Consider the following 13,539-nt stretch of genomic DNA (forward strand, 5'->3'; position numbering starts at 1 on the left):
AAATCTGACACTGTCGTGAAGTTTGTCTGAAACGATGGGAAATTTAAGTTGATTGATTGGACGCTGTAGCCGACGGCAGTCTGTGGAATGAGGCTGTAATCTGTCCTGTAGCATGAGAGAGAGCTGTCCCTGCAACACATGACATGGGGATATCACACCATCTGAGGCGACAGGGGGTCAGGAATTTAATCACTGCAGTCATTGAGAGGACTCGAGGTCCTGTGTGTGTGTTTGTGTGTGTGCGTGTGTGTGTGTGTGTGTGTGTGTAAGGGGTGGGGGGATTGTATTAGGAGCTTAATTTGCTCTAAAACCCTGTCAGTTTTCTTTACTTCAGCTCAACTCAAACATATTCTTGAGTCTTTAGTTTTTATTACTGTTGAACATGTGGGAACAATGTTATTCAACAATTCAGTTGTTTGATATTATGTTCCCTGAAATGTAACTAAACTCAGTGGAGATTCATTTACTGGACCTCAAAACTAAATAATTCACAGATAAAGACAAATGGTCACAGTAAACAGCTCAAACTGAAACAAATGAAATATAAATCTAATAATATAGTGATGATGTAGAGCTGCAGAATTTTCTTCATTTAATAGTCTGACAATTATTGTATTGAATAATTGATTAATCTTTTTTTTGAAATATCTGAAAATAGTAAAAAAAAATGTCCATAACCTTAAGATATTGAATTTGAAACGATGATAGGAGCTGGAACCATCAAATATTTGAGTCAAATATTTGATGGTTCCAGCTCCTATCATCAAAATAATTTGACATTTCTGCTTGGAAAAAAAAGTATATAAATGATTAATTATCAGAATAGATTCCAATTAATTTTCTCTTGATTAACTAATCAATTAGTCGACTAATTGTTTCAGCTCTAAATCATATTATTCATGTATAAATCAGTGAATCAGTAGTAAATTCTAAACCAGTTTAATGACTTAATATGATATTTCACATGTGATAAAGGTAGGGATCTCAAAGTTTTATCTGCTACCAGCTTGGTATAATTAACCCAGTTAATTCATGTGGTAATGTACAATTAATCCATTCAGAAATCCATGATTAATATCTGAATTTTTCCCCGCCTCAGAAACTTGAACATGTCTCTTTTTTGGAGAGCACGGAATGAAAATATCATAATGCAAGTCATCTGGATCATATGGAACAAATGAACATGATCATTTCAAGATGAGGAGATGCAGTATTTGGATACTCTGGAGTCTTTTATGTCATACTCCAGTAAATTAAATCCACTGGCACAAGGAGTGAGACAAATGTCCAGGGTTGTGCAGCAGTGCTGTTTCACAAAACACAGTCTGACATCTAGAGGCAGGATCACTCATCACATATGGCAGACTGGAATAGATGCACAGATCATTTCACCATCCGTATTCATTCATATCAGTGAATGACCATAAAACTAAAAGGTGCACCGACGTAAAGTATCCAGTGTGCTTCACCTACTAATAATACTGCATACATGCCTTACATTCTCCCAGAGCCACTGCACAGTCATGTGGAAGGGATTCAGAAATCCATGGCATGATTGATAAAATATGATCTTTATTAAATAACATGAGACATACATATATATATTTATATTTATATATCTCTACTGTACATCCTAAGAATATACGCAAGTCACACCACATCCACACAGTCAAAACAATTCATAAAATGATCATATATTCCACTATTACTTTATTAGAGTAAACCTCAAAAACAGAAACTTTTTTGAGAATTAAACATTCACGTCCTTCAGGTTTGCAAAATATTTCATTCATAATGGGTGCAGTCATCTTGTACAAGTACAATAGATTCCAGTTGTGACTGGTATTCACAAAAAAGAAGTCCCTTTGAAAAAAAAACCCTTCATACCACTCCTGCAACATAATCCACTTCTCCTCTTGCTGTGTATAGCATCTTTGATATCTTGAAAAGCACTATAAATAAAATGTATTGTTGTTATTATTATTAGTAGTACCATTATGTCGATCCATCCATATCCACTGACAACTGGATATAACTGACAAAATATGGTTAAATATACTGCTTCCATCATCATCTTCTGTTCTGCTGGAAACTGCATTTAGCCGTATCGTGGGAAAGGGCTGCCTGTGTTGAACAAGTCGGGTAAAGTCTATCGGCCCACACTGTATATCCACAGGTTTTTTTGAGTGTCCAGATGTTCATTCTTTTTGGCATCAAATGACCAATATACTATCAAATGTTGTTAGGGTTGACATACCTTGTTTACCAAGCAGTCTTCTGCCTTAATCTGTGAAGATGTAAAAAAGGCCCTTTGTCTTTCTTGACTGCAGGTGCAGACACCATACTGTAAAATATAAACCCATGCATAGTTTATAGATCAATGAGTGGGTGTCCTCTTTTCACAGTTATTTAGCCATTTCTAAATCTTTGAGTGTTCCCAGGAGCACAGTGGCCTCAGTAATTATGTCATGGAAGGAATTTGAAACCACCAGGACTATTGTTAGAGTTGGTCGTCCAGCCAAACTGAGTAACAGGGCAAGAAGGGCCTTGGTCAAGGTGGTGACCAAAGCTTTAAAAGTCCTCAAGCTGCCGTAAGGACGATCATCTCAGCAGCCCTCCATCAATCGGGCTTTTAAAGCGGCTAACATAGAAGCCGTTTTGATGGTGGTGACTCAGCAACAGGGAAACATGGTCAGAATTGAGGGAAAGGTTAATTCAGCCAAATGAACAGAGGTCCTTGAAGAAAACCTGCTCCAGAGGGCACGCAAGACTGAGACTGGGTTTAACAGTTTGCCTTTCAGCACAACAATGACCAGGAACAAGCAGACAAGACGATGATGGAGTAGCTTTGGGACAAAAAGCCCATACAATATCTATGGAGAGACCTAAAGATGGCAGTTCACAGATGCCTCCCATCCAGCTTGAGAGGATCGTCCAGGAAGAACAGGACAAACTTCCCATATCCAGGTGTGCAAAGCTTGTAGAGGCTTGCCCACAAACACTCAAAGCTGTAATTGCTGCCAAAAGGGCTAGTGCTGAATTAAGGGTAAATAATTAAGGGTAAGGGTAAGTAAAATATCAGGTCTTTAATGAATTTGCAAAAAATATCTGAAAAACTGTAACCCAATAACCCGTTTGAGTGTAGACTGAGGGGCAAAATTGGCAATTTTATCCATTTACAAAATAAAGCGTGAAACAAGGAAAGTGGTCTGCATACTTTCTGAAGCCACCGTATGGAAACCGATATAGTTAAAACCTATATGTAAAATGTATCTGACTGCATATATACTGTCAACTGTGTGAACCCTTTAAAACTAAAGGAAAAGGAATCTATTCTCTCCCACAGAAAACGCTGCTCCTGAAGTGCCTGAAACGTCTTGTTTGTATCCCAGCCCTTATCCATGACACTATGTTGTAGCCAGTTTGAAACGTATTCAAACTAAGCTAGTTAGAGCGAAAGCTGGGAAGAGTTTGGATAGTTTTAGCCTGTCGCCATGTAGAGAAGACACTGTTATATACAAATAACCGATGGTGCTGGTTGACTATACAGACGGTTGGTGACAGCAGAATAACATCTTACTAGCCACAGCAGACGTTTTCCACTTCAAGCTTCATTTTAGTGCATTTCCTCCTACAACAGGGGCATATATAGAAAAATGTTATATACAAATTGTGATTAAAAGACTAGATCCACCATTATGTCACACAATAAGCCGGGAATTGCCTAATATTTTCCAAACAGACTCGTCCTGCTGTAATCTTTGTTGCTGCAGATGTTCGTGCTGTTCACTCTCGTATTGTGGATCTTTTAAGGAGGCCTCTCTGGGAGGCCAGAGATAATATTGCCTGTTTCAGTACCGGGCTCAGCTGAAGGGCTGCATTATGGGAAGTTTTAAAGATTCCAAGGCGTTCCCAGGCCAGATGAGATATATAGTCTCTCCAGCGTGTTCTGGGTCTACACTGGGGGATCCTACTAGTTGGGCGTGCCTGGAAAACCTCTGATGGCACCCAGGAGATCAGGTTCAGATGCCTGAACCACCTTAACTGGCTCTTTCCAGTGCATAAAACAACGACTCTTCTCCATGCTTCCTCCATATGTCTGACCTCCTTACTCTGTCTCTAAGTGGGAGTCCAGCCACTGCACAGAGGAAACTCATTTCAGCTGTTTGTACTTGTGATCTTATTCTTTCTGTCTCTACCCAAAACTCATGAGTATAGGTATGAGGGTCGGAATGAAATTACACTACAGCACATTGTGTAGCGTAACAAAGACAGTTAATGGAGGACAAAGCTGTGGTGCTTGCTCACACCACAGCTACTGTCAGTAGCTTTAGTTTACAGTGGTGATTAGTTGATCCCCAGACCATCAGAAGACAGTTTCGGCTTCACCAACGCGACAGAAATGTCACTTGGAGGCCCTACAGCTATACTGACCTGAGATCAGCTTTCTCCGTACATGTCCCCAAGTTGTATCCATTACACTGTGTAACTGTGTAGCATAAAAATTGGCTCTGGATCAACTGCATGAACTCTGTCTGCACCACCACCAGCCGATGAGTGATCTCTTTGGTGTCGTCGTCAGCGCAAGGTTACAGCACCGCATTTCTGACATAACTCTGACAAGTACAGGGCATCAACACCTGTAATACTAACTGTTTGGCAGTTGTGAGAGCAAAGGAACAGATAATGGCACTACAGTTCACATCTTTGGATAACACAACCAGATAAATATGCAGGGGTGAAGGGATTCCCAGCATGCAGCACTTCACAGTCTTCATTGTCACGATACGGAAACAGAGACATAAGCAAACACTGTCTACCTGGATTATAAAAATGGTCTATCTATATCTGTATTGGGGTAGGATTAACAATTCTGTGCGTAGTATAGTATATTGAGTATTGGTGTCCGCGTGGCTCCAAATTGTGCCTATCATGCAATCATCAGTTTCACATGTGAGACTTTTGCAGATTAGCTTTTGTCAGAGATACAGTTTCTCTGACATCCCCCGGTTCCACAAATATTCCTGTGTCCAGCTGGAATGAAACATATTCCATCTGTTTCACAGTAAATCAGATTTTTGACCCGCTCCTTTATTTAGCCAAAGGTAGTGGCGTAAGTTGACACCTTCATATGACACATTACAAACCTTGAAACTTGGTAAGATGTAAGAAATGACAGAGCCATACAATAAAATATGGCTCTGTCATTTCTTTCTTAATACTTTTCTACGAGGTTTGCTTATACAGGACTGTAAAGTTTGGTGCTAATTATAGGCAAATGGAAACCGTGGTAAAATTGGCATTCTTCAACCAAGGGAACTCTGATCAGACTGTTTTCAGTCAGTGCACAGCAGCTCAATTGAACATTAAAAAAATAATAATGAAGTAATTTCTGGGAAACTTCCTCGGAAATTATTGGCAGGTTCATTAATCTATATTAATCTTGTTTTTCTTGCATTGCCTGAAATGAGCAAGCAGGTACCGTACGTCACTTGTGTCAGCCATGTTTATGGGCCTTAAGAAGAAGATTTGCTACTTGAGAAAGTCTTTAAATCTACTTTTCTGTGCAGCTAATGGAATATATGTTATTGCAGCTCTACGGAAAGTCCTTTAAGGAATCTGTCTTTACAACAACAGTACGTTTTGTCAAACAATGTGCAGGGTTTTTCAAAGAGTTACTTTTATTTATTTATTGAGAAAAACAGATGCTTGCTGTATACCTGTGTGTCAAATATAATCATGCAGAAGTCTCAAATGTAAAAAGCATGATCACATGAGAGACATAAACAGGGGCTTGTTTCAGTCCAAGTCCTTGTGTAGATGTTTCCTCCCATGTCATTCTGACATCTATTTCAACAGTACTTATCCAGCTTGGCTCTCTCCTTCTCTTGACAAGATACTGTTTGAATTTTAGCCTGGCAAGTCTCTGTCCATCTGCTCTCTGTCAGACCTGAGTGACCAGAGGTTCTTTGAGGTAGAACTTTATTCCTCTCTGATCACCAGTCGCCTGTCCAGCACAAAGTCCTGCCAGAAGAGTCCCATTGAGCGGAGGACAGATACCCCTGCTGCTCTGGGCGTACAGGGGCGAGTAATCTCCCGTGCAGTCAGGCCCGTCATCCAATCCATCCTCATCTTCCTCCTCATCATCGTCCTCTCTGTCCTTTTCCCAGAGTGATGTGGCGACATGGTGGTACTCTGTGTGTTCCTCACACTCCATCTCTCGGTGATAGAAGTAGCTGAAGTTGGACACAATGACGGGCACCGGCAAAGAGATGGTGAGCACGCCGGCGATGGCGCACATGGAGCCCACCAGCTTTCCCCCAACCGTCTCTGGGTACATGTCACCGTAGCCAACTGTCGTCATGGACACCACCGCCCACCAGAAAGCCTCAGGGATGCTGGTGAATGCCGTGTCAGGTCTGTCCACCTCAGCAAAGTAGACGGCACTAGAAAAGAGTATGACGCCGATGAAGAGGAAGAAGATGAGCAGGGCAAGCTCACGGAGGCTGGCCTTCAGTGTCTGGCCCAGGATCTGGAGGCCCTTTGAGTGACGAGAGAGCTTGAAGATCCTGAAGACCCTCACCAGCCTGATGACCCTGATGAGGGCCAGAGACACGGAGGGCTGCGCGCCTTTGTCCTTAGCCAGCTCTGTGCCAATTGTGACAAAATAGGGAATGATGGCGAAGAAGTCGATGGTGTTCATGACGTCTTTGAAGAAGTGCGTCTTGCTGGGAGCGCAGGTGAAGCGTACGATGAGTTCAAACGAGAACCAGCAGATGCAAATTGTCTCTACAATGAAGAAGGGGTCCTGGAAAGGAGTGAAGCCAGGTGGGACCAAGATGGTTTCGTTTGCTATGGTGGGGTGAGGTATGGTGGTGAATTGCTGGAACACATGAAGGAGAAAAAAGGGATGAAGGAAAAGTGGTTACAGTTGCAAAAATCAAGGCATATGAACTATTCTGCCCAACAGACACTGTTGTACCATCTGTTGTTTGTAAAACATGAGCTGGACAGAGAAATATGAGAATAAAGTGGAAAGGTACAGCAATAGTAAATAGCTCCATGGAGACGAGTGTAAACAAAGGGAAAACAAGGATGAAGCAACCTGAAGGCGGAATGAGGATAAGTGAGAAGAAGCAATCATTGTGAAAGTTTGTCCTCTGCACATTTGGGGTATTACATCTGTCATCAGGATTTGATCGAGCCAGTGAGATCTGTGATACTGTGCTAACTTTTCTCTCCTCTCCATTTTCACCCCCACCCCCCCGGCTTTATTTTTCCTTACAGACTTTTAGATAAATCAGTTTCTCTATATTTAAACACACAAAAAACATTACGCTCATGTGACTCTGGGTTGTGTTACACCCAGACACCGGCATGACCGAGGCATTTGACACTTCGTTTTACCCGCCTGCTTGTTTTTTTCTGGGAAGTGGGTGCAGGTTTGAAATTACTCGGCATTAGTGTCTTTTAACAAGTTAGATAGAGTTACTCTAAGCGTTTTACAGCCTTGCAGCACATATTGTCCCAGACTCTGTGTATTTATGTTTTTATGTTTCTCTCTGTCCAATTGCCTCACGTCCTCATGTCTGTTTCTTTGTATGCAACACAAACTCCCTGCAAATCTTACAAAATACATTTTAAGACAGACACAGCTCAGTTAAGGGTGTCCTCGCAACATCCAGGGTCAGCTCGTCCCAAATCACAAGAAATTCTGCTTTGCATTGTTGCCGTGCAGACAATTTTATTTTTCTTTGCTGACGTTTTGAGGTAGCTCTGCGGTGCCCTGTTGAAGTAGCCTGTAGTCTATATTAAAACAACTCTGACATGCCAACACTTTGTACATGGCAACAGTCTTTGGACATTGTAATTGTCTCAACTGTTTTTACTGACTGAGATACTTTCCTACAGCAAGTCCCAGTCCTTGTGTTATCCTAAAATGTGTTCTTAAATTCAGCTTCAGGGTATATTTCAAAGTAATAGTCGTATTAGTGTTTTTGTTTCCCCAACAGTGTTGCCTTTCTGAGGTGCGATGGAGGATACATCCTCTGCTAAAGCTTAAAATGCTTCTTCTTTTTTTTCACAGAAAGCGGACTCTGGGTTTTGTCCCCCATCACTTGCCTTTGAATTACCTGAGGAGGGGATCTCCTCTCGGCCATAATGGATAGGAGGAATAACAAGAGTGACAAAGAAAGGTTGTTTTATATCATATACATATTTAAATGTGAGTGTTGTTTTAAGACAGACTTTAAAAATATGTATCTGTCCTTTAAGGTGCTGTTCATTAACTGCAATTTCCCTGGTTCGACACTGTCAAGAGCTTTTGTTTCATGTCACTTTCCATCTCTCTCGCCTCATCTCCCTACTGTCCAAACCTCCGATACTGACATAAAATACCTATATGAATTAGTTCCAGTGGAAACTATCGATATCCAGAGTAATCTGTGTCTGTGTTTTCGGATTTGTAATGTTTTATATTAATTTGGGTGCCACAAACATCATTCCAATAACCATTACAATATATTGGGATGACAGCAGAAATCACAGAGGTCAATATATCATAACGGTAAAAAGGTAAATAGAGGCAAACCAGAGGTAAGTGAGGAAAAAGCATTTTTGAGATTTGGGTGAATTTGCTCTTTCAGTCTTCTAAACGACACAGCTGAGAGTTGTATAAATACTTTTTTTTTTTGTAACACTTTAAGTCCCCCTATTTAGCATTTAAAACCACTACATAAATATTTCATGAATAGTTTGTAACACAGATATCAGGACATTTGGAAGTGTTTATTCATGTACAGTATTGTCAACAATTACAGCTCATACTGAAACATAATTACAGCTGTGTTTTACTATATTGCTATTCACTATCTGTTTATATAGTAGCCTCCCCCCATTGGTGCCCACAGGAGGAGTTATAGTTGCTTATAAATATCTGCTTACAACCAAATTTATTACATGTTTATATTGTGATTGTAAGTGCTAAATAGGGGACTTAAACTTAAGTGTTAGCATTTTTTTTCATATGGAAGCAAGTACGTGCATGCTTCAGGACGTAAGAAAACACATTTTGTTTGTTAGATTTCCACCACCACGTGTTAAGTGAGTGATTGCGTGGGGACGGCTGTGCGCGTAGGTCTGAATTTGTTTGTGTAGTGTCCAAAAGCGTCAAATGCTCTAATCATGTGAGCGTCTCTGTCTATGTATAGGAGTAACGGAGCAGTGTTGGTGGTGATGGGGAACGTAAATCCAAGTGACCGCTGCTGCGTTGCCACCTGCGCTTCACCAGCCCGAACCCCCCAGAATCCACCTCGTCTCCAGGCTACCGGAGAGCGTGCGAGGCTAATTTCATTTTTGCGGCGGTCATCAGAAAAGTTGATCTTCAAGCCTCTTTTCCAAGCCGTTTTCAGTGTGTAGCCTATGAGTCACACCGTTTATTAATACAGACGTTCGTTTATGTGTTGATGTGCTCTTAGGGTTGTCCTTCCTCTATATATAGACCTTTAGATCTCCAGGGGGTAACGTGAGACAAGCTCATCTCCTTTCCTTGCCTTCACACTTGCCTCTCTACCTTTAACTCCCTCCACTCTGTCTCGCTCTTCTCAGCACTATTGGAGTATCCACTCCATGTTAATGCATTTGTTGGCTCTGGCAGTTGTCCCCCAGTGGCTGACGAGGCATAGTGTCCCCACGACCTATCCCTCCACTAACATTACACATCCATGCAACCTGCTCTGTCTGCCTCTCTTCTTTCCTTACTCTTGCGTCTCGACCATCGGTTTAACTGCTCCCCTCATCTCCCTCATTCCTTCCCCGTCAATCTGCGTGGATCAGATTTAACGACATGTCCAAAATAATCTCGCCCTCGCATTCTCCTCTCTATCTGCCACCTTTGCTCTCTCGCTCCTTGTTCTTGATTCTGAACTTTGAAGTTTTCTTCTCCTCGGCCCTCGCTTTTAGTCGCCGTTTCACCCTCAACGTCGATGGGGGAGATAAAGACGTTTTCACCCCGTGCTGCAAGAAGTGGTTTATGTTTGGCAAGGTGACGCCTGTCAGCACCTGTTCTCCCTCTATGTTCACCTCATCACTTCCTCGCAGTGTTAACCTCTGTTGTCTTTGCACCCTGTCAGCTCCCTCCCTATTTCTTCACTCATCTGGTTGTCTGACTCCATCACATGAATTCCCTCTGACATAACCTCCATCTGCAGCCTTGTGAATCCTCTGTGTTTCCTATTACCACTCACAAGTGGCTCTTGTACGTGTCAGCACCATGTAAGAACTCCTCACCTCCCTCTGTTCCTTCTCATTCCTGAACTCGGGCAGAGTCTCCAGGCAGAAGATGAGAATGGAGATCACAATGACCATGACACTGATGATGGCGATGATCCGAGCTCCACTGGAGGACTCCGGATACTCAAACAGCATCCAGAGGCGCCGCTGCAGCTCGTTGGTGGGTAAGGGCCTCTCCTCCTCCTTGGGGAAGCCTTCGTCCTCCTTGAAGCGGTCGATGATGTCCTCTCCGAGCTCATAGAAGCGTATCTCCTCCAGGAACATGTCCAGGGGGACGTTGGCGGGCCTCCGCAGCCTCCCGCCCGACTGGTAGAAGTACAGGATGGCGTCGAAGCAGTAGCGGCTCCTGTCCAGGAAGAGTTCGTTCCTCAGCGGGTCAAAGTAGCGAAGTCGACGTTGGGGGTCGCCCAGCAGTGAGTCGGGGAACTGGGCGAGGGTGCTGAGCTGGGTCTCGTAACGCATTCCTGACACATTGATGGCCAGGCGTTCAGTCAGAGCCCAGCCGCTCCTCCACTGGCAGCGACGGTTCTCCTTCCGGGCCTCTTTGCTCGGCTCCTTCTCGTTGCTCTCCTTCTCCAGCTTGTTGTGTTTGTCTTTGGTCTGCTTGTCTTCATCACCAACCTCCCCAACTATCAGTTTTTCCGTCTTCTCTCCTTCCCTCCCTCCTCCCTTGTCTTGATTGTCCATCTTTATTCTTGTCTTTGTTTTTTCTTCCTTGAGTATCTTGTCTTTCTTTTCTTGCCACTTTGCTCTGAAGAAAATAAATCAGGTTTAACCTGTCATTCTGAAAAAACACAACAAGGGAAACATCACTGGACTAGATATGATAAATGCCCAAGGTACACCTCAAGAGAACTAATGCAGTATAATAGGAAGGTTATGAAGTTTAGGTTGTTTATTTTTAGTTGAAACTGTTTTAGAGAGCTGTCGACCACCTGTATTGTGTATCTATTATTTTGTCCCTTTCTATTAATGAAAATAGGCAAAATAGCAGAAAAACCCTCACAATGATCACACAGTTGAATCAACACCTCTCTAAAACAGTTTCAACTCACTGAACTTTATAACCTTCATGGAGTATTTATTGCACGGCTGTTGGATTAGACTGTGGTAGTCTGAGCGAGGTGCACATTATAAACTGTACGTGAAAATCAAAAACTCACCTCTTCTCTTTTCACTGAGTTCAGCGCAGTGCGTCTCTGCACAATAGAAAGACATTTTCTTAACTTGTTACATGCATTATATATGAATGAACATGAATTGTGCAATGATCAAAATTAGTAGAAGTGTGCTAGAATAAAAATAATGAAAATACTGACAAAGGAATTTAAAAAAAAGGAGAATTAGTGTGAAATTTCCCCAAATGTTTGCACATTTTTGTAGATTTTTCATAAAACTCTGCAAATTTATGCAATTTCAAGCTTTTTTCCAACATATTTTGCAGCATTTTACTGTAAATGTACAATGTTCAGACCTTCCATGCAATGCAGTCAGCTTCATGCTCATCACCTGTTTATCACCATGTCCAGTGCTCCCAGTGGAAACCAAACTCAGACTGGTCTCCGCCTCTCACCCGTCTTCCTGCTGATTCCATTTAATCACACCATTGAGTGACCATGGCTCTCCTACTGCACCTCCACCTTGGGGTGCCTTAAGGGCTGACCCTTCCCTCTTTCTGAGACAGTTTGTGTATTAATCCCCTCATCATGATGTTCAGACAACCCCTCCTCCCACTCTTTCGTCCTCCTCAATGTTGTCCCACCTTCATGTGTCACGTTTGGGAAGGGAGGGGAGGAGGCAGGGGGAGCAGTGTGGCTCCTTCAGGAGCTGCTACAGTGTTAATCTACAGCCAGGGGTGAAGTTAAGATGGTTAAGCTTGTTTGTAGGTCACTCACTGTCTTCACTTGCTCCCTTGTGCTCTTTCTCACGCTCCCGGGAATGCTGTCAGGCCGAAATTCAATCTTCAACCCTCTCCTCCTCCAAGAGCACCACTGCCTCTTCTGCCCCCAGCAACCCTTCCTGCCCGAAAATGTCAGCCTCTTCACCCCTCACTCTTCCTTAAACATACTGTACATGTTTGCACGCATGTGTTCACATGAACTTGCATACTCACATAGCAGAGGCAAAAAAAAAAAAAGGAAAAACAGTGATCATGATTTACATCCTATGGTGAGACCACAAACATATGATGAGTACTTCATCCTGGTTTCTGTCTCTGTGTCACCGCTGCCTGCTTTCAGAGCTTTGCTGTCATCATCTATTTTAATGTTAGAATATAAATTTGACTGTGGTTTGTGCAGAATTGAACACAGATTTAGAACAGAGCAAATAAATCTGTCCAGAAACTTGACCTGCCAGACCAGACTTCATTTTATATGAAATATAAATCTGGATGAGTCTGGTTATTTTAGACACATCATGAAGTCTACACTGTGTGTGTGGCACTGTGTCAGTGTGCACTAAAACCACAACTCCCATAACACAGTGTTCTGACACTTGAAGTGTTGCCTTCAAATACTCAAGTAAATTTGTATTTCTGACTTTTTAGACTCACGAATGAAACGCATTTATATAGTCAGCTGCTTTTATTGACAATAAAGAATTTGACATGAATTAGAATAATTTTTGGAAGCAATTGTTTGATTCCACAGAAAAAAGTTTAGTCTGGCCACATCAGTGTCTAGTTGTAGAAACACATTTTAGTTTCAAGCTTTTTATTTTAGTTACATGTTTTATGCCAGCATTTTATTTAAATTTTTTTTGCATTTGTAAAATTGCAGGTGTCGTGGTTTTACTGCCTGTATGTCAGATGTACATCAGCCATGTAACTGATACGTACAGTTACATTGCTGCCTTTCCATTTCCTGCTACTTTATACTTCTACTCTATTAAATTTAACTGGCAACTTCATTTGCTGGCTACTTTACAGGTGAGGATTTTACATAAAAGCGTGATAAACTTAAAAAAATATATACAGTACTAGTTAAAGATTTAAGTGTTTATATAATCTGTCAGATCTGCTCCCTGTCCCAACACCTTTCCAACGTCAAATTGAGGGAGGTGTTGGGTACAACCATTTCTTTAACTTTCTGTCCACTCCGGAGTGCAAAACATATCTTCCAGTATGAAAATCTACTCCGCCTTTCTATTTGGCCGTCCAAAACATGGTCATACAAATTACCACTGATGGAGCATACACCGACTTTAAACCAGTGTCTCCAGTTGTTCTGGCGTGTGTCCCCTCACTTA

General features: G+C 42.0%; 2 protein-coding genes across 3 annotated transcripts in view; one reads left to right on the forward strand and one right to left on the reverse strand.

The window, feature by feature from the left end:
* slc1a9 (solute carrier family 1 member 9) overlaps positions 1-8,380 on the forward strand; it is a 32,259-nt gene extending 23,879 nt beyond the window's left edge. The window contains exon 9 of the mRNA XM_056401920.1: positions 8,087-8,380. Coding sequence (XP_056257895.1) covers positions 8,087-8,168 — 82 coding nt within the window. The 3' untranslated portion in view covers positions 8,169-8,380. The remainder of the gene's footprint in view (positions 1-8,086) is intronic.
* On the reverse strand, positions 5,659-12,363 carry kcna7 (potassium voltage-gated channel, shaker-related subfamily, member 7). 2 transcript variants are annotated; one of them, XM_056401922.1, is made up of 4 exons: positions 11,800-12,363; positions 11,454-11,489; positions 10,288-11,041; positions 5,659-6,883 (listed from the first exon to the last, which is right to left on the reverse strand). In XM_056401922.1, the coding sequence occupies exons 3-4, from the start codon at positions 10,975-10,977 to the stop codon at positions 5,945-5,947; spliced, it is 1,629 nt and encodes a 542-aa protein (XP_056257897.1). In that variant the 5' UTR covers positions 10,978-11,041; positions 11,454-11,489; positions 11,800-12,363; the 3' UTR covers positions 5,659-5,944. The 2 variants fall into 2 exon arrangements, with proteins under 2 accessions (XP_056257897.1, XP_056257896.1); XM_056401921.1 differs by having other exon boundaries at positions 10,288-11,074.
* Positions 12,364-13,539: the final 1,176 nt, after the last annotated feature.

The sequence above is a fragment of the Seriola aureovittata genome, chromosome 17 (genome assembly GCF_021018895.1).
Source record: "Seriola aureovittata isolate HTS-2021-v1 ecotype China chromosome 17, ASM2101889v1, whole genome shotgun sequence".
In the NCBI taxonomy this organism is placed as follows: Eukaryota; Metazoa; Chordata; class Actinopteri; order Carangiformes; family Carangidae; genus Seriola; species Seriola aureovittata.